This window comes from Bipolaris sorokiniana (genome assembly GCF_000338995.1).
Source record: "Bipolaris sorokiniana ND90Pr unplaced genomic scaffold COCSAscaffold_3, whole genome shotgun sequence".
Lineage (NCBI taxonomy): Eukaryota > Fungi > Ascomycota > Dothideomycetes > Pleosporales > Pleosporaceae > Bipolaris > Bipolaris sorokiniana.
The window spans coordinates 1,387,802-1,412,664 of NW_006911897.1; the positions used below are offsets into that span (position 1 = coordinate 1,387,802).

The window sequence follows — 24,863 nt, forward strand, 5'->3', positions numbered from 1 at the left end:
CCCCCCCCCTTTACCTTTTAACACCATCGACTTCGGGTCTGAATCTTTATGGTGGAGAGACTGACGGGAAGGGGGGAAGAGGGAGAACAAGAAAACAGAATGCGTTGGTGTGATGGAACACCGTTTGAAAGCGCAAGGAAACGCTGGAGAGTCTTACCTAGAAAGAATTTTTGAGAGACGTCGAGCTTCATCATACGAGAGCGAGATATAATCGTGGACATCTCTAACTGCACTCAAAGCATGCCCGCAGCAGCCAAATCGCGATACACCTTCTCAGGCATAACGTTACCCTCGGAATCCTCCATCTCAACCACATTATCCGCCATCATCTTTTCCTTCTTCTTATCTTTCTGAATCTTCTTCCACAAGTCCTCAGCTTCCTTGATACTCGTAATCTCACGGAAGAGGGTCGTGTTAGTGATGCCGAGACACTTGAGGCCGTGAATGTGGCGGGGCTCGTTGAAGTGCTTGTCAAAGGCGCGGCGGCCCATATAGACAAAGTTTCCACAGATTTCGCAGGGAAACTCGACGCCCAAGCCGTGCAGCTTGTAGAGCCAAAAGGGAATGGGCTTGCCGTCCCAGGCGAGGGGTAGTTTGAGCGGGTTGTAGATCTTGTCTTCGCCGTCCGAGTCGTTGGCTTCCTCGTTTGCGCCGTTTTCGGGTGTCTCAGCGTACAATTGCTCCAGCTCTTGTTGTCGCTCGCGTTCTGTCATGCCTTGCTTTCGCTCCACGTTCATCTTGGTATCGCCGCGCTCCGTCTGCATGGCCGCAGCGAGCTTTCGTATCCTGAACTCTCGCTCGGCGACGGCGCGTTCCTTGAAGCGTTGCATATCTGCCGAAGCACCGTTTGCGGGCTTTCCGCTATCTTGTGCGTCGTTTTGGCTCTCTTGTAAGGCCTTCTTGTGCTTCTTTCCAGTCAAATGTGCTTCGTAGACTGTCTCTTTTGAAAATCCCTTCTTGCATGCGGAACACCAGATTCCCTCGCCCTTGGCTTCACTGTCAGCCGATGCTGCAGGAGCAACTTTTTCCCAGCCTGGGACTTGGTCCTTCTCCCACAACTCCTCAAACTCCTTGTCAAAGTTAGCGAAGAGTCGATCCAGGTTCTCTAGAGGCTTTGTCCGTCTCATGAAGCTCTCGAGATAGTCTTGCAGTGCCTTCAAGTAATGAAAGTAAGACTCGGACTTCTTCTGATCGCGGCGAATGTTGCATTGCGGAGGCGTGAAGACATCGAACAGATCGAGGTACTGCAGATACGTCAGGCGGCGCGCGTGCTGATGAACAGGAAGGTTCAAGTACTGCTCATGCAGCGTGGTTAGGTCAAGGAAGCGACCAAAACCCTCCTCGCCAGTGAACATGGAGTCGATGGCTGCAATGGACTGTGCGTGGTCTTCGGGCGACCGCTTCTTGTAAGCCTTCTCTAGGTTCTCGACAGGCTCATTCGGGTAGCGTCTGTGAAAGTCCTTGATGGATTCGACTTCTTTCAAGAAGGACTCCATCGGGTCGCCGTGGGTGAGGCCGCGCACCTCGTCCTCCTTCTTGCCATCTACATCTTCGTAGATCTTTAGGAGGCGACTCGACTGGCTTTCAATCTGCTCAAGGAATCGCGCAATGTCGTGGTCACGTGCAAGACGGTCGCGAATCTAGTAGGACATTAGCATGTGGTTCACGATAGACGCATTGGAAGACGTACATGTGGAGGGTCTTCGAGAAGGCGCTCTGCGGCAGCATCCTCGAGGCGCTCCAGGTCCTCGTGAAGCTGGCGCTGTTCTTCCAAAAGCATGATCACGGTCGCCTAGATTAACTATGAGTCTCGGGATATAGCAGCGATTTGGCAGTGAATGTGCACACCTTTGCGGGCGTGAATGTTGTCAAGCTATTGGGTGGAGCCTGTCGCGGCTACATAAAGTGAAAAACGCGCTAGTATCCGGAATGGGATCGCCGAGGCTCCGGGCCTCCGCAACGCCTAGACGCAGTTGCTCCCAAACTTTGTTGCGATTGCGAACAAAAGTCTCCAATAACATCAACCCCACCACATAAATCCCACCATATTAAAGCCAACATGGCGGACGGAATCGACCGAAATGCCGACGACAAGATGGAGTTCTCCACCTCCAAGGAGGTCACGGTTGCGCCGACCTTCGAGGCCATGCACCTGAAAGAGAACCTGCTGCGCGGCATCTACGCCTACGGATACGAGTCGCCTTCAGCTGTGCAGTCGCGTGCTATTGTGCAGGTCTGCAAGGGGCGCGACACCATCGCCCAAGCTCAGTCGGGAACGGGAAAGACAGCAACCTTTTCCATTTCCATCCTCCAGGTTATCGACACGGCTGTCCGAGAGACGCAAGGTAGGATCGCATACGCCTTCGCTGAAGAAGCGCATACTTACAAATCGCAGCACTCGTACTGTCACCCACGCGCGAGTTGGCGACCCAGATTCAACAGGTCATCATGGGTCTTGGTGACTACATGAACGTGCAATGCCACGCCTGTATCGGAGGCACCAACGTTGGCGAGGATATTCGCAAGCTCGACTACGGTCAGCACGTAGTCTCTGGAACACCTGGACGCGTCGCCGATATGATTCGCCGCCGCAATCTCCGCACGCGCAACATCAAGATGCTTGTTCTCGATGAAGCCGACGAGCTTCTCAACCGCGGTTTCCGTGAGCAAATCTACGACGTCTACCGCTACCTCCCACCTGCGACTCAGGTTGTGGTTGTTTCCGCCACCCTTCCATACGATGTGCTTGAGATGACGACCAAGTTCATGACCGACCCCGTGCGCATTCTAGTCAAGCGTGACGAATTGACGCTAGAAGGCCTTAAACAATATTTCATCGCCATCGAAAAGGAAGAGTGGAAGTTCGATACTCTCTGCGATCTTTACGACACACTCACCATCACACAAGCGGTCATCTTCTGCAACACACGCCGCAAGGTCGACTGGCTCACCGACAAGATGCGCGAGGCCAATTTTACTGTTTCCTCGATGCACGGAGATATGCCACAAAGGGAACGAGACAGCATTATGCAAGACTTCCGTCAGGCCAACTCCCGCGTGCTCATTTCCACTGATGTCTGGGCTCGTGGTATCGATGTGCAACAGGTGTCGCTCGTGATCAACTACGACCTTCCGTCAAACCGTGAAAACTACATTCACAGGATTGGTCGAAGCGGCCGATTCGGACGTAAGGGTGTGGCCATCAACTTCGTTACTCAGGATGATGTCCGCATCCTCCGTGACATTGAGTGTAGGTTTTCCAAAAGCAAATTCATTCCAAGGACTGCCAGCTAATTATGATAGTGTACTACTCAACTCAAATTGATGAGATGCCCATGAATGTTGCCGACCTTCTCTCGTAGATGATTTTCTAGTTTCTGCATAAACACATGCGATCAAGTACCAAACATGCCTTACACCCAAAATAGGTATGGCAATGCCGTGTAGCGAAGAGGGGTCAAGCCACTCGCTTCAAAGGACAGTGTGGAGGAAAGGGGCTATACAGCCAAAGAGTAAGCTCATCTCCGCTACTGGATTCTCTCTTTCACCGCTAATACCACTGTTGTGCCCAGAATTAAATTGAATATATACCCAATGACGTGCTACAATACTACAAATTGACTGGCAAGTGGATGTTTCTTAACGACATTCACTGGGCAATTTATTGCGAATTCTCAGTCTATATCTACACCGTCTTCATTGATGCATCGAATGATAAGCATTGTTTCTTGGCACGATGCGCTGAGGATAACCACCAATTGCTGTTGCTTCACTATACTGCTTTGTGGACTCCAATACCCAGTGTTACATTCCCAGCTTACAGACAAGTGGGCAGGATGTTGTCCACTCGAACTTGCCAGCCACTTCATGCTCCTTGTACCCGATTTCCGGAGTGGGTTACCGGCAATGAGCGGGGTCATTGCGTCCTCCGGGAGGATGAGCTGTCGATGGAGAGCGATCTGATGCTGGAAACCTCTTGCAGCCGCACCACTGCGGGTGCACCCAGAGGCGCTATTCGCCAGTTTTCAGTTTATGACACCCACGCTGGTGCTAGCCTCTGCATGGCTTTCACGGTTCGCGTGGCCTCTGCCACCATCACCACCTCCAGCATTACAAGACTCTGGTGTCGGTGTATTGGATTCGTTCAAAGGGGCACTAAAGCCCAATGCTATAGCATAGCTCCGATGAAATTCTTAGATCCTGCCTGCAACGAAACCGTGACTTTGAAGTCGTCACTATGCCGGCACCAGCGTCTTGCGAATTCGTATAACGGACTTTTCGTCAAGCCCATATCCGTGCGTGCACATCCACTGGTTCGGTTTAACGATTATGTACAAGGAGACATATACGGAAGTGAGTTCTAAACCAGGCTGACACCATTGGATCGAAGGGAGTGTATTTGGCTTGAACCCTGGATTTAATGCAGCCTAGGATTGAACTGTAAGGAACATGGGTCTTCCAATATTTAGTCTTGGCCAATAAGGTTGTTCTTAATCTGGACAGAAAATCATGAGCAAATTGAAGCCGTAACCCATGGTATGGTTGACAAGTGATTAAACATGAGGTGATTGTTATGTGCGTTGGGATTACCGGAAGCGATACAACATCGAAGGATACCCTTCTGTGTATGCTTGGAGGGGCAATGCAATACCGAAATGCAAAATAATCTGGCAAGAGACGGTAATCTTCACTCAACATGACTTCAAGATGGCTCATGATCTACCAAAATTTATCACAGCTCACCCGTTCACAACGCACGGCTTCTACCTTGCCGTCGCGTGCCGTATCATGAACCATTTGTCTTGAATGCAGGGTCGTACCTATACATCTACCCAACCTCATTCGCATGACCGCAACCGGGTTCTCCACCATGCATTCTCCGAACCAACTCTGCCCATCACAGCACGGCACTTTCGAATTTGAGCCGGCACCACAGTGCTAAAGAGGGAGGATAAATACTACTTCTTCTACCTTCCAGGTTTCATTCTCATCAGCAACCACTTTCAATCGTCTATTCTACAGTCCAGCAGCTCAAAAGGAACCCACAAGTACGTTTTCAACTCTCAATACCCCAGAGAACTTTTTACCTCACTTCAACTACCAAAAGATCCCCTTAAAAAATCATCAGATCTTCTTCAACTAGCAACAATCGCCTTACAATCACCTTCACAACACTCTAACATTCTCGCCCATCAGAAAACCAATCCACCACATACACCCCAAGACAAAAATGCAGCCCACAACCATCATCCTGGCTCTCGCTGCCCTCACCAGCACCACTCTCGCCGGTAGCGATAAGGGGAAGAGAGTGCCCAAAATTCCTCAGCCTCCTCACCCAGTCATCACCATCCCAGTCGAGAGCATTGCCCTGCCTATCCAGAGCGTCGCTGTTCCCGTCGAGAGCATCATTGTGCCTGCTATCAACCCTGCGCCAGTCCCTATTCCCGCGCTTCCCGTTCCCGTGGCTCCTGGACGTTAAGATGTGAGCGCATGTTCGTCGACAGATACAAGAAGGGACAGGCATAGTCAATCATTAGGGGCTTTCGTGGTGGCTTTGAATATGAAGATATGATATCCCAGCTTCCTTTTTCGAATTTGGCAAGGTATTAGAAAAGGGGGGTATCATGTTGAAGTTTCTCGGCATTCTCAAGTTGGTTCATCCTTCGTCTTTGGGAGTGATGCGGATATGGAAGTGCGTGGTTGGAATCGTTCTTTTCTCTTCTTCACCTTCTTTACCCTTATCTTTTAACTATATTTCTACCTGGATTTAATATCTTTTTTGTCGATGCATCTGTACGTGTGTGTGTTGGGGGGGGGGGGGGAAGAGATACCACATGTACTGTATCGATGGTAGAGACGAAGTCTCGTCTTGGACAATACAACATCTCTATCTTCTAGTGACATCGTCTTTGGTCATTAAAATTAACTGCATGTAACACGTATGGATCTTCATCCTGCTTTGCAAGTCCATATTTTGCTGTTGTGTCTTCAAGGGTGCGCGTCTTCGCCAAATGCCAACTGCACCCTCCAAGCATCATACGATTTGGGCTATCGTCCAATGATCAGAAGCTCAGTCACAGAAAATCCGTCAAAACTTCGCAGGCTGCCTGCATCACCGCCCAAGGGACCTAAATAAACGAGATGCCAAGAGCAACAGGCAGTCGAGATGTCTTTTGGCCGCCTACGCACATTGACAATGGGCCTCAACCTTGCGTGTTCGAAAACTTGTACACTGCAAAAGCCATCGATACAAACAATTTTCCTATACTAAGCAGATACACTGTATATTTGGGAGTAAATTTTCATGAGGAAGGAAAAGGTCATAGGGAAGAGGGCTCTATCTGCACACGTAACTTCGAATGAAAGCCAGGCACGTTGAAAGAGTTGGCGTGGCTACGATGCGGCTGCGCCCCAACGGCCCCACATATGACTGCCGCTGAACGTTCGTGACGGGCAACCATGCACCCAATTAATAACATCACCGTACATGCGCTGATCCCTCCGTGGCTGATATCGCATGCTGATTGGCCATTTAATCGGGGACTTGTACACCTTGTACCTATCCCCACCACGGTTGCATGCCTTTCTGGTACTAATGCTGGCCCCAACCGATGTTCAGCTCGTCAGCCCCCGTCAGCCTCGTCTGCCTTGATTGCAGGCAATAAGGCGTCTATTTGCTTATAAGTATTCTATTGAGCCTGAATTTATCAGGTAGCATTCACCCATATTCTCACGTGTCGCTACATTAATTCTTGCCCGAACCATGCGTTATCTCTCAATTGGTGGTAAGGATGATGTCAACTCCATTGCCGACTCTCATTAACATCCCACAAGCCACAGTAGCAAGTCTACTTGCATCTAGTATAGCCTTTGGATTATCTCCCCAAGAAGTGTTGGATAAAAACTCCCCACAAATACTTCATGAAACTAGCATCGATCCCTGTACCTTGGTGGACTCTCCAAAAGCGAATGCCAGCGTGCAATTGGGCAGCTGGCTAGAATGCGCCGTAAATGGTACAGAAACTCTCTGGTTGAAACACAGAACCATCATTTCTAAGACTCTCATATTAGGTTTTTACCCATTCCCAGCAAACAAAAACTGGCCCGAGGGTCACGCAACCTCTTTTTCAAAAGACATCAGATTTACATTCAACGACACGCACTACGACTTTGAAGGTTCACGAAGGCTTTACAATACATTCAACGCAACCCTAGGCGTCGCTTTCGCGCCCTTCAAGCACGGTTTCATCAACACACTCGGCATTCCCAACGCCAATGGCGACAAGGGCGGCTTCGTGTACATGATTGGGTGGGCCGGTGGATTCCAGACGCGCATACAGCGCGATGTCTACTTTACCAATGCGGCGTTTGCAGTGGTCAAGGAAGTGGAGGGGGAGAGGAAGATTGTTGAGTTTAGAGAAAGTAGTAACATTCCGAATACTGCGATTTTGCCGCCGCCAGTCGAGTGGACGTGCGAGTTTTAATAGGTGGGGGAAGCTTTTGGGTGTTATCCGGAAAAAATGGATTGGATATTCAAGATATATAGAACACGTGTGCTCGGACACGTACAGATAATGGATTCTTGGACTACGCAGAGGAATATATGCTACAAGTCCTCATGTATATGTAATAGCTTCGTTTGTCAAAGTCCTCGAACAAAAAAGAATAAGAAGAATGGAATGTATTGTGAATAAAATACCTCCTGTAGTACCTCAGCAAACGATTGGCTGACTTGTTACATTGAAATAACAGATGACAAGCCAGGCTAAACTTCGTGACGCAAAATGACGTGTGAGTAACTCTTCAACTCACCAGATCCTAACACAACCTCCACTTTCGCCACGTAAAGGCGCCGCCCAACTAGCCATGGCTCTCAAACGCATCGCCCAAGAACTCACCATCCTCCAGCGCGACCCCATAGACACATTCTCCGCGGGTCCAGCTGAGACGGGCAACCCACTAGAATGGGTAGGATACATTACGGGTCTACCAGACACTCCATTCGAACGAGCAAAGTTCGCGTTCGCAATCGCTTTTCCAGAGAATTACCCCATAAAACTTTTCCGGCTTAGTTTTACAACTCCAATTTCGCATCCTAATGTTTCTGAAGAGGGAGTTGTGCTTATGCCGGAACTGGGGGAAGAGTGGTCCTCGGTGCAGACTGTTCGCACTGTTTTGATTTGTTTGCAGGTTTTGCTGATGGAACCGGATCTTTCTACGCCGTACTATTGAAGGCGTAAAGTTAGATACGGCAATCGAAATCCGTCTCTGATTGCGGTAAAAACGCCATGCAGTGTTTGTCAAACAAACAAATCCTAAATCAAATTTTGACAATCTACCATCCACGAAGGATAAATCTCCAGACTCTACATCTCAGTTCGTGTGAATTTCCTAACCGCAAAGACTTCGTCGACTTACAAAGCTCACCGACATCATTCAATAACCCAGACTATGTGCTACCACAAACCGCCACACCCCTCTCTTCTCAAGACTATCCCAGCTTCCGACTTCAAAGACTTGCTTACCGTAGCACTCGACCTTCACACCTACAGTCTCGACTTTCTACAAATCATCCCACTCAAGGTCGGCATCGATGATGACCCCAGAGACATGCATCCGCTAGCAATAGCAAAAGGGCTGTTGATCGACTATGACGATCTAGACCGAGAGTACGGTTGGGTCTTGGCTTCTGATCACCCAAGTGTTGATAGAGTACCGAGCCGGTTTTGCAAAGCCGGGAGGAAGCCGAGCGAGTGGTTCGAGGAATTCGTGGGTGAATTGGAGAGTGTACGACGGTTGTTGGAGAAGAAGGTTGCAAAGTGGGAGAAGGTTTATGATCACAAACCTTCCTATTTGCGTGACAAGTAGCACGTGTCTTGGTCGCGGTTGCTAGGATTGTGAGTTATTGCCAGGGACTGGGGTATAGGATAGGTTAAGGTTATCGGGGTAGTAATAAGTTTGGTGATATTGTTAAGGTTGAGCGTGCTGGGGTCTTTGTCGATTCAAAAGGTTCAAAGTAGTTTATTCACGTTAATAGCGTAATTTGCTTAACTATAAAAAAAGAATTAAATAATCTAGTCTTCAACTATTCTCTTAAAACGGTGGTATAGAACGCACTTTATTAAAACAGCATAATGATTTTGCATCTCCTGCTCACATTGAGAACAAAAGCCAAGATCCAAATTTAGTCACGCGTTTCGGCGGCATTCCTAGTAATGCAAATGGCACGAACCTTTATAGCAAAGTAGCATATTATCACGCCTAGATACTATGCCACAAAGAACTTGCATATGTGTCTATCCGCTAACGATAACATGTAGTAACGTGATCCGAGGTGAAGTAGTATGACTCTATCAACTACGTCGCGACCCTAGCGTTTGCACACCATGCAAACAAGCTAACCAAAGATTTGTCAAGAAAGCTCGTCAACCGCAGTAAGTAGCAGTGGCCAGGATACCAGATGAAAAAAAAAGAGTGGCCCCTTCAAGCAAGCCTGGACAAGCACAAAGTACTATCCATATACTTACTGTGAGGGGTTGGCACCAACATGACTCCCTCGGATCCGCGCCGGCCCGAGTCAGCCCGGACTACATTACCCAACTAAGTATGCACTTTTCTATTCAAGCCTGAAAACCTCTGTTGAAATGCGTACCGATTTAAGCCTCATCATTCTTTCCTCACGGCTACCCGCGACCGTCTTACACGGGTGCAGATAAACTCATGGGCCTAAACGCGCTAGAGACAAGTGTAAGTCTTACTAGGGAGAGAACACACCGGCCGGTGAAGATAGAAGCAACACAAGGCGGGCTGTTAGCGCCTTTGTAGCACAGTAAAAAGATCTTCGTGGAGTGGGCGGAGAGGATTAGATTAAATTACCGGGTGTTAGTACCACGGGTTCCATATCATCCGAGTGGATGAAGTTGCTGCACACGGTAAAGCTAGCGTCGTATTGTTTTGGAGAGTGGGTTACCGAAATGCTACTATTTGACAACAAATGCAGCCACATGTACTTTCCAGCAAACAAACAAAAAGCTGAGGCATGATTGATGGTGTGTATTTTTTGTTTCTCCACTAATAGTAGTCTGATGATATCAAATTGTTTGCAGAAAAAGAAGCAAGTACATCACACAAAATGTTTGAAACTTGTGTCATCGCGAACCAGGGTTAGAGTATTGTTCGCTTCATTATTATCTTTTCATTTCACATGTTGCTAATCCATGACAGCCCTATTTACATCACCCCCACTATCCTTTCCCCCCTTTACGTGGGTATATGTTGGAGATCGTCGTTTTAAAAAACCGCTAACAAAACTTGACTATTAGGAGGTGTCAGCATTGAATGGCTCAGTGGAAGATAACAAGGGTTATGAACATACAAATGCAGATCATGTAGCGCTTAGGCAGTGGTGCATGTGCAGCCCTTCCTCAGAGCAGGGTCGGTGTTGGGCCATCCCACGCAAAGGCGACGTCCACAGTTCAATCCGTTGACACCACAATTATCTCGTGCGCAGGGACCGTTGTAACCTTGTGGGAGAGGGTCTGGCATGGCGAGAGCGACACTGGCAAAGAAGGTGGCGACTACGATTGAGAAACGCATATTGATGGTTTGAGGAGTAGGATTGGTAGCTGGGTAGTTGGGTAGTTGGGTAATGGTGTTTAGGGTTGGGTATTTGTATCCAGAGCTGAGAAGAGAGTTTATTGTGCTTGTGTTGTGATGGTGCAAATCAGGGCGGCCTGGTAAACCTTTATATCTTTACATCAGTCCTAGATGTGACGTATCAACGGGACCCGAAACGTGACCGCTGGACCGCTGGTTAGAGGCTACAGGGACCGAATGGCCGTCGCACAGCCATGCACCGGAATGTGGTCCAAGACCCTACAAGGCCGGGATGGTATTCCCAGGCCAGCCCGAAACGACACAGCCAGTGCCACTACGCAGTGTTTAGATATGAAGATCAATATGCTGCCCATGCAAATCATGGAGCAATGCACACAATGCAACCCAAAGTGGACGGATTGATGAGTTCCCCCGTCAGTTGCGTTTGGGCGGCAGGGACTTGGCTCCTTGGCCCTGAGTCTAAGCTGGTAGGCGGTAAGCGGAGAAGAGTGTAGATCGTGGTCGATCACCAGCCTGAGCTTTTGCCCAGAAACTTTGCTGCGGACAATACCTTACGTGTTAGTTTAACCGAGATTGTAATGGTGTCGATTCGTCCTCTTAGTCGTGTTGGTGGAGTTGAAGCTAAGCTGAGATTGCCGAGACTTTTGTGCAGATCACAAGGGGTGGGAGGATCAGGATAGGGTTGTATATGGTAGCCAATATGCATACACTTTAGGATACATAGATAGGTGGGCGTCACGAGCGTGAAGAAAACGATGTCGCACGCCCAGCACTAGACGGCCTAAAGCGTACGATCCTGGGCACTGCGGCCGGTCAACCTGACGTACTCGAGTGTCTTGTCCAGGGCTTTGATGTCGCAAACAAGGCCGACTGTCTACGTCCAGACGATATGAGACGAAGGCGATGCACCTTAGCTAGACTCCTAATTGCCGGCTAGATGATGCGTCGGCGGCTTGCGGATGACAATAATAAACCGGATATGTGCCAAGGAAAAAGCAGCCACAGAGTAATGGAACAAGAAACAGCTGCAGAGGACTATGTCAGTGGCATGCACTGGGTACGGAAGACGCAAGGCTCCATATCGAACACGGCGCGTTTCAAGGCGAGAGGGTGGAGAAGAGGGTGGAGGGCGGGAGTGGGTTGGAAGGGAGGGAAACTAGACGCGTGCCTTAACTCCGAGGTAGCTATCTCCACGCCTGCCTAGCCCAGTCCAGTCCAGCAGCCATGAGCGGTACCCCGTGTTTCCCCGCCATCACCAGTGACCATTGCCTTGATTCCCCCCACCATGAGAGACGATACGAGCAGTAACAAAAACAACAACAATAACGACCACAACAATCAAAATGAGGGGCTCCACCACCTGCGCCCCGTGGATAACCCGTTCGTCGCCTTCCGCCGGTTCGCAGACTCCCAGGTCTCCTCCCTCCTGAACACTGTCTTCACCCTCCCCGCCACCCTCGCCAGCTACAACAACGCGTACCAGGCACGTGAGTTGTGTCTCTTTGGCAAGGCCAGTCAGCGTCAATGCGACAGGCTTCACAACATCGAAGTGGAGATTACCGAACTGCGGAACGAGGGGAGAGAGCTGTTCAGAGTAGGCGATGTGCAAGCTGTCCTTCGCAACAGTGAGGAGCTCATGAGATTGGACCGCAGAGCTGATGACATACGCCGCGACATCTTGCGTGCCTCTGATCGAGAGAATCAAACACAGCCTCCGCGTCGCAATGAGACCGAGCTCGTCGAGAGAGTCGCCAACAAAAAGGGCCAGGAGTGGGGATGGTCGTGGGACTGGGGGTTTCCTCGGCCATTCGATCATGAGGGTCAAAACAGCCGGGACACATCAGAGGATCAAGACGCCAACAGCTCTGTGGCTCTGGACAGGCTGCTGCGGATGCAAGCGGAAGCGACGCGACTGGCTCAAGACTTCGAAGACAAGGCTTGGGAAGACTCGGCCGTCCATCTAGTAAGGTTCGACAATTACACCCAGACTCAGTCTGACGGTAAACAACCCCGTCTATGGTCATGGTCAAAATCATGGCAATGGCCTCCAACGCCAAATGCATTACCGTCTGACATGGACGCATACTCGCCTTGTGCGCTAGAGCAAAATCCTGTCTTGAACAGAGCAGGTATACCGTGGCGTGCTGCTTATGAAGATCTTCTGCGGGCCGAAAAGATCTCTATGTCGCAGCGACAGTCAGCGCAGACCATGGAACAAGACAACGAGACTACACATCCAAGCAGCATGTATACCGACGCTTGGTCGTCTCGGCCCAAGATCCCTATCACTCACCGACAATTGGAAGAGATGATGGAGCGGAGCGAGGAGCCCACTTGTCCACGGCTTGCTGCGCAAGCTGAACCGGGCTACGAATACAACCACAATCATGAAGACCGGCACGATGACCCGCCTATCCCTAAGCGCACTCGGTTTCTCCTGCACACCGCGTCCCAACAAGACCCTATAAATCACTCAGAGAGAGATCCCGCAAGATATGAAGAATATGCCAAGGAAATGCAAGACCCCGCCACGGAAATGGACGCCTACGAGCGTCTTGATGCTGCGTCCGCACATACCATCGTCCCGCCTCTGGCTGGGCAAAATGAGCAAAGCGAGGCCAAGTCTTCTATCTTATCGACACTCACAACTACCGAGCGCGCTGTTGCGCCCAACGGCACTATAACAACCAAAGTCTTGCTCAAGAAACGCTTTGCGGACGGCCGTGAGGAAAGTACAGAAACTGTACATACTGAGCGCGGCCAAGAAACTAATGACCCCTCACGAGATCCTTGGAAGGCACTACGAAGCGCTCAGTCAGACTCGTTGGAAACAGGGGATAGCCGTGGCAAGAAGAAAAGTGGCTGGTTTTGGTCTAGCTAACTGTCTTCCTGTCAGCAAGTCTATGTTAAACTACGCAACAGGTTGTCTGAGATTTCAAACTTCTTTCCAGTCGGTTTGCAATCGCAGTTCGCTTCTAACTGCCATTCGCTTCTATCTATCTGACATATTCTGGTTCATTTTTTTTTACAAATAGCAATCCGCACATACCCCTCTCAATTTAATGCAAACTTCTTATCTCCTTTCAAATCCAGAAGATGAATATCATTTTCGTCTTGGTGTTTTCCCTGACTTGTTTCACGAATGCATGTCAGCGTTGCATCACGACTTGGCAAACTCCAATCTCAAAAACATTTTCGAATAATGATCGATACGTATACAGCGCCCGTCACATGTGCTCGAGAGCCGCATACATACCCCTACACAGTGTCACAACCTCCATCCAGACGTGACAGTTTTTGAGGCATTCCTCGCAACGCGGACTCTATCGCTCCAACACTCCGCCTGCAGACACTCGCCCGTCACAATCCCCGTGCCCACACTGTCCAATTCCCACCATTCCACTCTGCATAGCCACATTTACCACGCATACGCTCTCCCCACCATACATCCCATGTACAAACCGCGTCCTTGCCCTCTCGCATTGTACTAGTACCTGCCTGCATGACGAAAGCAAGCACTGCCACACACCAAAACATAACCCCCCTTGTCGTGACCCTACACAACCAGGCGCAGGAATACTTGAGCACTGCCCTCACGAGCGCAACGCATACCTATTTCTGCGTTGTAAATAGTAGACATGTTGTTCACATCCACCATTAGATCGGTCTGGCAAGGGTAGTGAAAAGAGAGTCTTGGCGTTTCCGCTCCGCCACTGGGCGGAAACCGGCTGAAACGCGGCGCGTGGAGGACTAGTCTAAACGGGGAGTGTGTCGGAGGGCAAGGTATGTGGAATAACGGCGCGCGTAAGGAACCTTTCGCCGCATGTTTTTGTAATGATCTTGTTTCTCAGGCTAGGAAGATTGGGGGTGTGAAACGGCGTTTGCACGTGGTGGGTGGGTTTTGCCTGAGTTGTGCTGGGATGATAGTGTCGTAGATGTGGTGATTGTGGATCTATTGGCGGGGAGTTGTTGCTGGGTTTGATAGGTATGCGTGTTGTGTCAGTAAAGCGGCGTAGAAGGCCGCCTCGTGCTTCGTGTACATAGGCGCTGGGTCGCAGAGGCAATGGGGCTCTTCGAAACAGTGTGGGTGGAGAATCGGAATACAATATTTCTATGCCTGGATAGGGATCGGATTTCAAGTGTCGTTTCAAATACTGGGATATTTGTAATAGAGCAAACCGCAGCAGTAGAAGGATTGGGTACGAAGCACTGATTGTGAGACGCCTGTGGAAGACTAACTTAGTCTGTTGTTGATTTGATTGAACTGAAAACATCGGGTTGTGTGTATGATTATGATATAAGGTTGCAGTACCGAGTTTGGTAAGGGAAAAGTACAGGAGATGATAGTAGTCGAGAAAAGTTCAAGAAATTCTTGACTTACGACCGATTCGTGAACGCAGCGTTATCAAGTTAGCCGCCTGCTCTTTGTGCGGAAATACCAAGCAAGATCTTTCTCCATAATCAGTAAGATGATTATTGACGAGGAACCTTCCAGAGCGTACCTTGTGAGTATCCCCACTTCTGTAAGAGACGCTCGATATCTTTTCTCGTCGATTTCCTTGCATCCTCTCGACCAATTCCTCGATCAAGCAAGGTGTCGTATTCTGTATGTCTATGACGAACGTGCGCAATGACGGCGAGTAACACCTTCCGCGACAATGGTATCGAATTTGTCCTGCCCACTCTGCCAGAATACTTCTTGAACCCATGTCTAAGCACTGTTTCTCGTTCATCTTGGGGCATCTGTGGGAACTGCTTTTCCACTTCAGCACTTGCTTTGGCAGTGTCAGTAGCATCGCGCCTGTTAGTTGCAGCACGACGCGTCGAAAGTGTTTGTTTCGCCTGCTTGTGTACTGTGTCTAAGATTGCCAAGGGTGCACGTAGTCCAATCTGTTTCTTCTTTTCGAATACAATGTATAGAAGACGAGCTGCTTCATGGGTGAGCTTGCGGCAATGCAGGGTTTTGTACCGGTTTCCTTTTGAGAGGAAACCGTACGCTTTTGGCATTGGTGTACTCGCGGATACTGAGATCTCAGAAGGCATATTAACTGGTGAACTGTCCGCTCGTCTGGAATGTATTCATGAGCTTTGGTATATGAAATGAATTCCTGTGATTAGCTCGGTAAATAAGGGTTACAAGCTGGGCGATTTTGATATTCAAATTGCTAGACAATGAATCAAATTACGTTATCCCCCTTTTTTGTTGATATGCACAATGACACGCGAGGCACGAGCGTATGTACAAAGGGGGTTGTTGATGCGCAGTCGCGTTGAATGAGCCGCGTACGAGTTGACGCCCGAGACGCTAGACCCAAAGCGTCCACACGTGATTCTGCGCTAACCTGTCTTAGAATACTTCGACTGCTTTTTGATCCGCGCCTCAATGTTGTATTTCGACTCTGTGCAATGGTTACCGTTCCGAGGGAAGGGTTTCCGTCGACTTGTATCACCAGATATGGTGGCTATATTAGTTGGGCCTGCCCTCCCCCAGCTACGGATGACGCGGCAGACCCAGATCTAACTTTGGCATCAAGGGGCGACGGGGCCCACCTGCGCGCACCAGTCCGGCCACAGTTACAGCTTATAGCCCAGCTAGGCTCCAGCCACGGTCAGCTGAATGGTAACGTCGTGGCATACTTATAAAATCTTCAGCCACACATACAGACCCTGTCAATGACAGCCCCCGCGCGTGACCTGATCTTTCCGCCGTCTCTAGCTTCTCTGGCCATGCAGATTAAGCCTCTGAGTCGATCCGATACAGGTTTTGGTGATGATGCCGACCAGGCCAACATAACATACAACGACAAATACGTCATCGCGTATGACTTCAGCGACGTTGGTATGTCCACAGACCATTCCATTCATGCATCTTACTCACAAGCACCAGACGGTGATGTTGCCATCAAAAAGTGCCAACAGCTGCTGCACGATCTCGAGTCTGCTGGACTGAACACTGAAGTGCGTCCTGGCTACGATGAATCTTTGTTGGTCTTTGTCCAAGTACCAAGGGATTTGCTTGGCAACACTGTCTACAAGTCAAGGTATGCTGTCTATGCTCGTAGCTCTTCTCAAGTCTTTGTTGCCTAACGTATCCCCCAAGAGTCAAGGATTGGCTATATGGCATCACCAAAAACCATCCTGGTGGCACGGCCAAGTCGATCGTTTCAGCAGCCTTTGAAGCTGAAGATGTCCTCTCCGTATGTCACCTAGTCAACTGGCGTAAAGAGTCTGGGGGTGCAGGCATCACACCGGGCTTTCCGCCATGGGAAAACGTCACATCAATCTTCCCGTTACACAACCCTCGTGCAAATCGGGCGCTTCTGGCTCATCTCAGCACACGAGTCTTCTTGGATCTGTCCGACCTCGACCAGATCCGTAATCTCTGGGGTTCCAAAGTTGCTTTCTACTTTGCTTTCATCCAAACATACTTCCGTTCTCTTGCCTTCCCATGCGCAGCTGGTCTCTTCGCATGGGCATTCCTTCCAAAATACTCGCTATGCTTCGCCTTATCGATTGGCGTTTGGTGCACAGTATTCTTGGAGTACTGGAAAATTAAGCAAGCAGATCTTGCTATCCGCTGGAACGTGCGGGGTGTGGGTAGCTTGAAGGTGGATCGTCCACAGTTTCGTTACGAGAAAGAGATCCTTGATTCAGCTGGAAGAGTGCAGCGCATTTTTCCCCGATGGAAGCGAATCCTCCGACAACTGCTCGTCATTCCTTTTGTTATTATCAGCACCCTAGTTCTTGGAGCTCTCATCACTTGTGTCTTCTTTCTCGAAACATTCATTGGCGAGGCATACGACGGACCACATAAGTTGTACCTGGCAAGTCTAGCCTTTGGCTGTGACATAAATGGATAGTCTAACAAAAAACCAGGAATACCTTCCGACTATTCTTCTCGCAGTTTTTCTGCCATACGTCACCAGCTTTCTGGAAGGCGTCGCTACCGTTCTGACAGACTACGAGAACCATCGCACCGAGGATCATCACGAGATGTCTCTCACTCAGAAGGTCTTTGTGCTCAACTCTATTACCAATTACTTGCCCATACTCCTCACCGCATTCGTATATGTGCCCTTTGGTAACAAGGTCTTGCCGGTGTTACAGAGCGTGTTGGATGCGGTGTTGGGCTCCCAGAACAAAGTGAAGACCAAATTTCATGCCGATCCCGACAGATTACGCAACGAGGTCATTGCATTGACCGTAACTGGTCAGGTCTCCGGTGCGATTGAAGAGCTAGCATTGCCTTGGCTAAAGGAGCAGGCCAAGCAGTGGTGGCGCGATCGACAAGCTTCTCGAGCTCAGAATCAAGGAAGCGTGGGCGCACTCCCGATACCGGAAGACCCCATTGAATCTGGCTTTCTTCGACGCACAAGAAGGCAAGCTCTTCGTCCCTCGTACAACGTCCAGGAAGACATTGCGGAGATGGTGATCCAATTTGGTTATCTCACATTGTTCAGCCCCGTATGGCCACTAGTACCCATTGGATTCTTTATCAACAACTGGTTCGAGCTTCGGTCCGATTTTCTCAAAATTTGCGTCGAGCACCAAAGACCTGCTCCGTTTCGTAGCGATGGCATCGGGCCTTGGGTCGCCAGTCTGGAATCTCTAACATGGCTGGGAAGTGTCAGTAGTGCCGCCATTGTTCATCTCTTCGGCACCGAGCAATTTCTTGGCCCGTATCTTGGCTTGAGCAAGTGGGCCAGCCTTCCACTAACAATTCTCATATCAGAGCACATCTTCATGGCTTTCAGAGCGGCGGTCCGATTCGCACTCGCACGAATCGGATCCGAGCAGATACGCAGAGAAAGAGCCGAGCAGTATGCCGAGAGAAAGCGACATCTCGATGAGCTGGAAGCAAAGGCCACCAAGGTGTCCCATCTGGATGTAGCCGAGCGCGAAAGAAGGAAGAGTGTGAGAATCAACGCGGCAGATATCTTTTGGACCAAGCAGGCCGAAGCGGGAGCCAGTGCTGAAGCAGGTATTAGTATTATCAAAGCGAAGAAGATTGCAAAGCACGAAAGCGAAATCACAGGTAGGAGCACCAAAGTAGACTAGAGATCAAGAAGCACACAATAGAGGAAAGATCAACTTCATTCCTTCAATCAAATATTTACAGCATCTCCACAACCAATCAAAGTATTTACAATAAGATGTCAAGAAGAACAAAAAGTATGAGAGCAAGGGAAGACGTAGTCTTCTCGGTTCCCAAGATGCCCAGCATTGCAAGTAGTTTACTTGAGAGCGTTGAGGACGGTGGTGTAAGCCTGCTTGGGGTTGAAGCTGTTGTCGAAGAGGAGGGGGTTGCCCTGGGGCCTCCAGGAGTCGGAGTCCTTGACACCCCAGACGGTGATACCAACGCAGTTCTTCTGGTTAAGGCAGGCCTTGGTGACGTTGGTCCAGTCAGCCTGCTGGGCGTTCTGGATGTCGACCTCGGTCATGGCGCACTCGGAAGCAACGCTGCAGAGGAGCTTCATGGCGTCGATGGTAGCGGCACCCTGGCCGGAGGTAAGGTGAGTCTGCGAACCGACACCGTCGATGGGGACACCGGCGGCGATCCACTTCTTGACGTTCTTGGCAAGGGCTTGGGTCTTTGCGTAGTTGGCAGTGTCAAGGCTATATTGCAGTCAGTATATAGAAAAGCTTGGTAATCGTAGGTTGATGCTTACTTGTAGTCGTTGATGTAACGCTTGGCAGATGGGTCAGCCTTCTTGGCAGCCTCGAAAGCGATGCGGACAAAGTCCTCACCGAGGACGTTGTAGAAGACGCTGGCACGGAAGCTGCCGTTCTCCTCGAACATCTCGTTGATGACGTCCCAGGCGTAGATCTGACCCTTGAAGTGACCCATGACGGAGGAGATGTGGTTCTGCATGACAGTGGTCAAGGTGGCCTTGTCCCTGATGGAAGAGACCCAACCGGGAAGCTGGGAGTGCCAGATGGTGGTGTGTCCACGGATGAGCTTGCCATTGTCCTTGGCGAACTTAGCAGTCTGGTCGGCGGTGCCGAAGGTGAATTTGCCGCGGGTAGACTCGGTAGCATCCCACTTCATGGAGTTCTCGGGGGTGATTTGACCAAAGTTGGCCTTGATGATGGCAGCGTTCTTGCCCTGGTTGAATCGGCCTGGGTCAGTGGCGGTACCGAAGTACTTCCTGCCCTTGGCCTTCATGGCGGCATCGAGGCTCTGCGCAGCCTGGCGCTCCTCAAGGAAAGCCTCTGGCTCAGCAAAGGGAGAGGCAGCGACCAAAGCGCTGGCAGAAAGGATGGTGATGAGAGAAAACTTCATAGTTGCTAAATGATTGGGTTTATTGTTGGTAGAATGGAGAAGCTGAAATGAATGAATGTGATGGGTACTAAGATATGCTCATGGGCTCAGCTCTACTTATACCAATTCATCGTCCCCAGAGTGCCCTAGACTATTCGGCTCACGCATTTCGTCCAAACAATGTAATTCGCCTCAAACAACGGCAGGCGTCGTCTAGAAGCCGCATACCCACCACGTTGTGGAGAAACCCCGAAAATAGGGCGTTAACGCAATCAAACATCACTTGCAATTGCGCCTGCAATGCGTCGTTCATGTCGGCCATGCCCTGAATGATTCGTAGTCTTACTGCATAGAGTAAAAAAGTGGAAACAAGGCGTTTCGGGTTAATTTATTCCAAGCTTCGGTGGTCGGTTCTTGTGCTGCTTGAGGTACTTGGCGTTTTCTGCACGGGGAAAAAGCGGCTAAATGCGAGTAGGAAATTCATGGCGAAACAACAACAGCCGGCCCATGCTTGTTCCACCTAATTCTCGAAACGCGATATCATTGTGCTGAATAAATTTCCGATATTAATGTATCCACAGGGGCTGTGCTCAGCACGTAAGTAAGCACACGCAAAATCATTGCTCTGTAGACTGCTTTACTCTGCGCGCGAGTAATTACTGCAGCACAACAATAACTGAATCCGCGAAGCTTTGATAGTAATGCACCGCAATACGCAGTATTTCCAGTATCAACGCTGGTTCTACAGGTCCATTTGTTTTTCGTTGGTTGCCTACGTGGTGGCATGCGGGGATGGACGATTCGTGGAGAATATTCCATAGCGATGGTCCGTATTCGCCGATCGACTTGGCACAAGACCATTTGGTAGGGGTAGTAAAGCCGTTTGGATTTGCGAGGATGGTTTCTCCGGAACAGAAGGAATTGTGGAGTGCATCTGTCTGGGGAAGCTGCATATGCAGCCAAGGTACCTGCGGTTATTGTCCTCCACAAGCTTTCCAAGACTCCACTTGGCTAGCTGAATATCCAGGCTTAATGGACGTGGACGTTAATTGACACACCAATAAGGAGAAACGGTGTGCGTTCTCTACTGTGGAAGATTGTTATGCCGAATCAACTTCCAGAGTGAGCCACGATGCTCACGCCAACACCGCTTATTGCACTGCGCTGCGATATTTGCCCGTTGAATTTGTCTGGTGGTGTGACTAGATTGGAGCCCAAGGAATAACTGCTGCTTGTGTGGTGCTGCACAAACCAGATCTAAAGACCGACATCTATGTTGTCGCGATTGCAGTCAGCACTAGCACTTAGTGTACATATTCTTCAACCAGATATTGGTATGTTAGTATCACATGGTGGTCCCCGGCAGCGCCTGAGCATTGCCTGGACTTGATCTGAACGATGATTGGTGCCCTTGATGTAACAGCCGTGTACGTGGATGCGCATAGATCGTGTTCCTATAACGGATCATCAATATAGCAGATCCTCCTCTTTCAATTTATTTTCGGGTAATGTAGGCAGGAGGTTGATTCTTTTTTAGTCTGTTACTGCCTAAACTGTGGGAGGTTGAGCAGATTCTTTGTCCTGAAGTGGGCTGATGATGGGTAGTCGGCGCTTCTGCTTGAGACTGCAATCTCCGTGGAAATAGAACAGAACTTATTCTAAATAAAAAGCGTCCTCTGGTATGTTGATCTCTATCTGAAGCCAGAGGGAGGAAGGGAGGAAGGGAGGGAGGGAAGTGGAGCCGCGAACACTAACCTGTGAGTCACGTGAAATTGGTCTTCGAGATGACGTCATGATCCTCTTCAACTCGTCCGTACCGACTGTTCCCATGTCCGGTTCCAACTTGTCATGTCCAGCTACGTGTTCTTACGTCCAGCTCTACCTTCTCATGTTCAGCTCCGGCCTTTGCACCACAGTTCGGACGTCCGTTAATGTCCGGATCACTGCGGAATTCCGACCGGCTAGACTTTCAATATAAAACTCGTCTTCAGTGTCGTTATATAATGTGCGTAATCTAAATCTTGACGATCAATGCTCTAAGCTCTTACAAGCTTCCTCCATCCTTGTGGCACTCACTTTAATTGACTGCAAGCTTTTCCTTTCCTCCGTCGCATCTCCTAATCGGTAGCATGGCCTCAAATATCTTTTTGAACAAGGTCGCACTTGTTGGTGCTAATGGCAATATTGGCTCACACATCCTGTCAGCTCTGCAAGCCAAGGATCGATTTCAGATCACCGCCATTAGCCGCGTACAATCCAAAGCTACATTTCCAAGTGACGTCAATGTTGCACGTGTCAACTATGCTGAACCAGGGACTCTGGTCAACGCCTTGAAAGGACAAGATGCTCTCATAATCACCATGAGCGTCTTCGCACACAATGCGCAGGAACAGCTCATCCGTGCGGCAGCTCAAGCTGGGGTACCATGGATTCTGCCAAACGAATTTGGCATGTTCAATACAGAAGACATTCAGAATGAAACAATAGGATCTGGGAAGCAGAGAGATCGCGCTCTAATCGAGAAACTTGGTGTCTCATCCTGGATCGGAATGACCAGCGGGTTTTGGTACGAGTATTCGCTCAGCGGCGGGCAATACGGTATCGATCTTAATAAGCGAGAAGTGGTGTACTTTGATGACGGAAATCAGCGTCTGAACACTACAACGTGGCCTCAGACCGGTCTTGCTGTAGCGAATCTACTATCTTTGCCTTTATCATCATCTGATGGGAAATGCCCAACATTAGAGCAATATCGCAACCGGATGTTGTTCTTCTCATCATTCACTCTCAATCAACGCGAGATGTTTGAGGCAGCGCAAAAGGCTACCGGAACCACAGAGAAGGATTGGAAGATATCTTCCGAGCCAGCCAAAGAGCGGCTGATGAAAGCAAGGCATAGAATGATGTCTGGAGATCGTAGTTCGTTTGCAACGGTTTTGTACACACGATACTTCATCGACGATGCTGGCCTGTACGAGAAAAACCAAGGTCTAAATAATGATGAGTTGAATTTGCCCAAGGAGGATCTGGTCAAAGCTACGAAAAGGGCCGTGGATTTGGCCAAGACTGACTTTTGGGACAAGATGTACAAGTAGTTGTACAAGTAGTTTACCCATCACATACACGAATGACGATAGGCCACTGAAATGTAATTGCTGTGCACTGGATTTTGAGTAATTTTGTACTACACAGTGTAGAAAGATCGATCGTTCTTTGGTGTCACTAACAACTCATCCCGTGGCCTTGCCACTTTTGGATTGTGTTCACCAATCAAACACTATAGCAGCCTTGACAACTTCCTGCTTCCTTACTGCTTCCAGACACTCCGCCCACTCCTCAATTTTGTACGTCTTGTTCGCAATACCCTTCAACTTGAGTCTTCCAGCATTGACATATTCCAGCACATGTGGTAAATGGCTCATACTACAAAAACTGGCCAAGATGGTAACTTCATTCTCCCAAATTTGAAATGGAGACCATGAGATCTTGACGCTATTGTCATAAACGCCATATACAATCAACTTTCCGCCTTTTCGTACAAAGTCGAGGGATTTTTCTAGTACTGTGGGAGCGCCGGTAGCTTCTACCACAATGTCGAATCCATAGGGGTTAGCAGCGCGGAGGTCCTGCATATCGGTCTCAGGGCGGTCGTCGGAAATAGTAATGAAGGAATCTGCAATGGCCAAAGAGCGAGCAAGGTCAAGTTTAGGTCCTGCTTTTGAGGCGATCGTCAACTTAGGCTCGTTAGCAATCGCTATTGGGTATTGTAGGGGGTTACATGCATGCGCGGCACCGTTCATCTTGATCAGTTGTGCGAGTAATATGCCTGTCGGTCCACATCCGAACAACAATACTCGACTACCAACTTCTAGTTGCATCCTCTCGATACCATGTGCAGCACAGGCTGCTGGCTCAAGCAGAACTGCCTCGAGGTCCGGAAGGTCGCCAATCGGAAATACCATCCGCGCAGGGTATCGGCAATATTCAGCCATTCCACCAGGTACATTACCGCCATATCCGATGACGTTTTCGCAAAGCTGTGGCTTCCTTCGTGTGCAGTGAAAGCATTTGAGACATGGTTCCAGGGCATCCGCTGCGACGCGGTCACCAACTGCTACGTTGGTCACATTCTTGCCGACAGCAGCAACTGTACCTGCTGCTTCATGACCTGTAGTTGTGAGCAAGGGGTGATATATATATATGAGGTTGGGTATACCAGGTATTAAGGGCCACTTTATATAGTTTGTCAGCAAGGTTGACATGACAGACGGACAGCCAATCTTACCCTTGCCAAAAACTCGCCTTTGTGGTAATGCAAGTCCTTGAAGTCGGTCAGTAGAGAGAGACACGGTTTTCTTCGCGGAATATCACGTACAGTTCCGCATACACCACAAGCCGATATCTTGACCTATCTCAAGTTACTCCCCAATAAGCAGCAAAACGTAAGCCAATGAGCCTTACAAGAACGTCATCATCTCCGATCTTCGGAACATCGATTGTTTCCACCGCGAATTTCTCTGGTCCAGAGTATCTGGTAGTTCTTAGCAAAATATCTATGCTTCCGCAAAGTGCGAGCATGCCTTACTGCAGCGCCTTCATTTTCTCAGGTACAGCCTGAGGCTCGCTCGTCTTGGCGACTGCATGGCCGTTCATCGTAATATTGAAGCAGTTGAATGCTTTGAATCTCTATGAAAAACATGTATCGTGAAACGAAGCATTTTATACCCAAAGTTTTGGTGTATCCTGCCACGAAGGTTATGTTAGACGCGTCTGTATCTGGGGTGCGGGGTTCGGTATACCTTCCACGTCGCGCCTGTTCCAGTACCGCCGGCATTTCTTCTTTGGGAAAGCGTGTATACTGTACGAACCACAACTGCGCTACCGTGGTCATTGTTTCTGCTTTAGTCTAGTGTATAGGCATTTGGGGGATGGTGCTACTCTTTTTAGATTACGAATTCAATAAGCGCTCGTGGATACTTGTTAA

The 24,863-nt window shown here is 49.4% G+C and overlaps 13 protein-coding genes across 13 annotated transcripts; 7 read left to right on the plus strand and 6 right to left on the minus strand.

The window, feature by feature from the left end:
* Nucleotides 1–15: 15 nt before the first annotated feature.
* COCSADRAFT_34218 (uncharacterized protein) lies at nucleotides 16–1,794 on the minus strand. Its single transcript, XM_007698378.1, has 2 exons — nucleotides 1,691–1,794; nucleotides 16–1,640 (listed from the first exon to the last, which is right to left on the minus strand). Exons 1-2 carry the CDS (start codon nucleotides 1,778–1,780, stop codon nucleotides 234–236), a joined length of 1,497 nt encoding a protein of 498 aa, XP_007696568.1. The 5' UTR covers nucleotides 1,781–1,794; the 3' UTR covers nucleotides 16–233.
* Nucleotides 1,795–2,059: 265 nt separating this feature from the next.
* Nucleotides 2,060–3,362, plus strand: COCSADRAFT_81543 (uncharacterized protein; the record flags this gene model as incomplete). The annotated part of the gene is made up of 3 exons (XM_007698877.1): nucleotides 2,060–2,345; nucleotides 2,396–3,250; nucleotides 3,304–3,362. 3 exons carry the CDS (start codon nucleotides 2,060–2,062, stop codon nucleotides 3,360–3,362), a joined length of 1,200 nt encoding a protein of 399 aa, XP_007697067.1.
* Nucleotides 3,363–3,471: 109 nt separating this feature from the next.
* COCSADRAFT_288970 (uncharacterized protein) lies at nucleotides 3,472–4,698 on the plus strand. The gene is made up of 2 exons (XM_007698878.1): nucleotides 3,472–3,512; nucleotides 3,566–4,698. Exon 2 carries the CDS (start codon nucleotides 3,633–3,635, stop codon nucleotides 4,362–4,364), a length of 732 nt encoding a protein of 243 aa, XP_007697068.1. The 5' UTR covers nucleotides 3,472–3,512; nucleotides 3,566–3,632; the 3' UTR covers nucleotides 4,365–4,698.
* Nucleotides 4,699–6,706: 2,008 nt separating this feature from the next.
* On the plus strand, nucleotides 6,707–7,679 carry COCSADRAFT_34220 (uncharacterized protein). The gene is made up of 3 exons (XM_007698379.1): nucleotides 6,707–6,785; nucleotides 6,835–7,014; nucleotides 7,072–7,679. The coding sequence occupies exons 1-3, from the start codon at nucleotides 6,764–6,766 to the stop codon at nucleotides 7,482–7,484; spliced, it is 615 nt and encodes a 204-aa protein (XP_007696569.1). The 5' UTR covers nucleotides 6,707–6,763; the 3' UTR covers nucleotides 7,485–7,679.
* Nucleotides 7,680–7,810: 131 nt separating this feature from the next.
* COCSADRAFT_288988 (uncharacterized protein) lies at nucleotides 7,811–8,419 on the plus strand. Its single transcript, XM_007698879.1, has one exon. The coding sequence runs from the start codon at nucleotides 7,867–7,869 to the stop codon at nucleotides 8,230–8,232; it is 366 nt and encodes a 121-aa protein (XP_007697069.1). The 5' UTR covers nucleotides 7,811–7,866; the 3' UTR covers nucleotides 8,233–8,419.
* Nucleotides 8,420–10,177: 1,758 nt separating this feature from the next.
* On the minus strand, nucleotides 10,178–10,767 carry COCSADRAFT_34222 (uncharacterized protein). The gene is made up of 2 exons (XM_007698380.1): nucleotides 10,376–10,767; nucleotides 10,178–10,315 (listed from the first exon to the last, which is right to left on the minus strand). The coding sequence occupies exon 1, from the start codon at nucleotides 10,594–10,596 to the stop codon at nucleotides 10,396–10,398; it is 201 nt and encodes a 66-aa protein (XP_007696570.1). The 5' UTR covers nucleotides 10,597–10,767; the 3' UTR covers nucleotides 10,178–10,315; nucleotides 10,376–10,395.
* Nucleotides 10,768–11,817: 1,050 nt separating this feature from the next.
* Nucleotides 11,818–13,498, plus strand: COCSADRAFT_136360 (uncharacterized protein; the record flags this gene model as incomplete). Its single annotated transcript, XM_007698880.1, has 2 exons — nucleotides 11,818–12,571; nucleotides 12,611–13,498. Exons 1-2 carry the CDS (start codon nucleotides 11,903–11,905, stop codon nucleotides 13,496–13,498), a joined length of 1,557 nt encoding a protein of 518 aa, XP_007697070.1. The 5' UTR covers nucleotides 11,818–11,902.
* Nucleotides 13,499–14,263: 765 nt separating this feature from the next.
* COCSADRAFT_289008 (uncharacterized protein) lies at nucleotides 14,264–14,981 on the minus strand. Its single transcript, XM_007698881.1, has one exon. The coding sequence runs from the start codon at nucleotides 14,889–14,891 to the stop codon at nucleotides 14,373–14,375; it is 519 nt and encodes a 172-aa protein (XP_007697071.1). The 5' UTR covers nucleotides 14,892–14,981; the 3' UTR covers nucleotides 14,264–14,372.
* A 109-nt stretch (nucleotides 14,982–15,090) lies between these two features.
* Nucleotides 15,091–15,715, minus strand: COCSADRAFT_352272 (uncharacterized protein; the record flags this gene model as incomplete). Its single annotated transcript, XM_007698882.1, has 1 exon — nucleotides 15,091–15,715. The coding sequence occupies exon 1, from the start codon at nucleotides 15,658–15,660 to the stop codon at nucleotides 15,091–15,093; it is 570 nt and encodes a 189-aa protein (XP_007697072.1). The 5' UTR covers nucleotides 15,661–15,715.
* Nucleotides 15,716–16,290: 575 nt separating this feature from the next.
* Nucleotides 16,291–18,675, plus strand: COCSADRAFT_168611 (uncharacterized protein; the record flags this gene model as incomplete). Its single annotated transcript, XM_007698883.1, has 4 exons — nucleotides 16,291–16,456; nucleotides 16,505–16,658; nucleotides 16,718–17,441; nucleotides 17,494–18,675. 4 exons carry the CDS (start codon nucleotides 16,291–16,293, stop codon nucleotides 18,673–18,675), a joined length of 2,226 nt encoding a protein of 741 aa, XP_007697073.1.
* Nucleotides 18,676–18,851: 176 nt separating this feature from the next.
* COCSADRAFT_157796 (glycoside hydrolase family 10 protein) lies at nucleotides 18,852–19,900 on the minus strand (the record flags this gene model as incomplete). Its single annotated transcript, XM_007698884.1, has 2 exons — nucleotides 18,852–19,233; nucleotides 19,287–19,900. The coding sequence occupies 2 exons, from the start codon at nucleotides 19,898–19,900 to the stop codon at nucleotides 18,852–18,854; spliced, it is 996 nt and encodes a 331-aa protein (XP_007697074.1).
* Nucleotides 19,901–22,008: 2,108 nt separating this feature from the next.
* COCSADRAFT_83443 (uncharacterized protein) lies at nucleotides 22,009–22,974 on the plus strand (the record flags this gene model as incomplete). Its single annotated transcript, XM_007698885.1, has 1 exon — nucleotides 22,009–22,974. The coding sequence occupies one exon, from the start codon at nucleotides 22,009–22,011 to the stop codon at nucleotides 22,972–22,974; it is 966 nt and encodes a 321-aa protein (XP_007697075.1).
* Nucleotides 22,975–23,017: 43 nt separating this feature from the next.
* COCSADRAFT_136377 (uncharacterized protein) lies at nucleotides 23,018–24,615 on the minus strand. The gene is made up of 7 exons (XM_007698886.1): nucleotides 24,465–24,615; nucleotides 24,341–24,410; nucleotides 24,255–24,287; nucleotides 24,165–24,200; nucleotides 24,096–24,111; nucleotides 23,662–24,047; nucleotides 23,018–23,613 (listed from the first exon to the last, which is right to left on the minus strand). Exons 1-7 carry the CDS (start codon nucleotides 24,530–24,532, stop codon nucleotides 23,143–23,145), a joined length of 1,080 nt encoding a protein of 359 aa, XP_007697076.1. The 5' UTR covers nucleotides 24,533–24,615; the 3' UTR covers nucleotides 23,018–23,142.
* Between the last annotated feature and the right edge of the window lie 248 nt (nucleotides 24,616–24,863).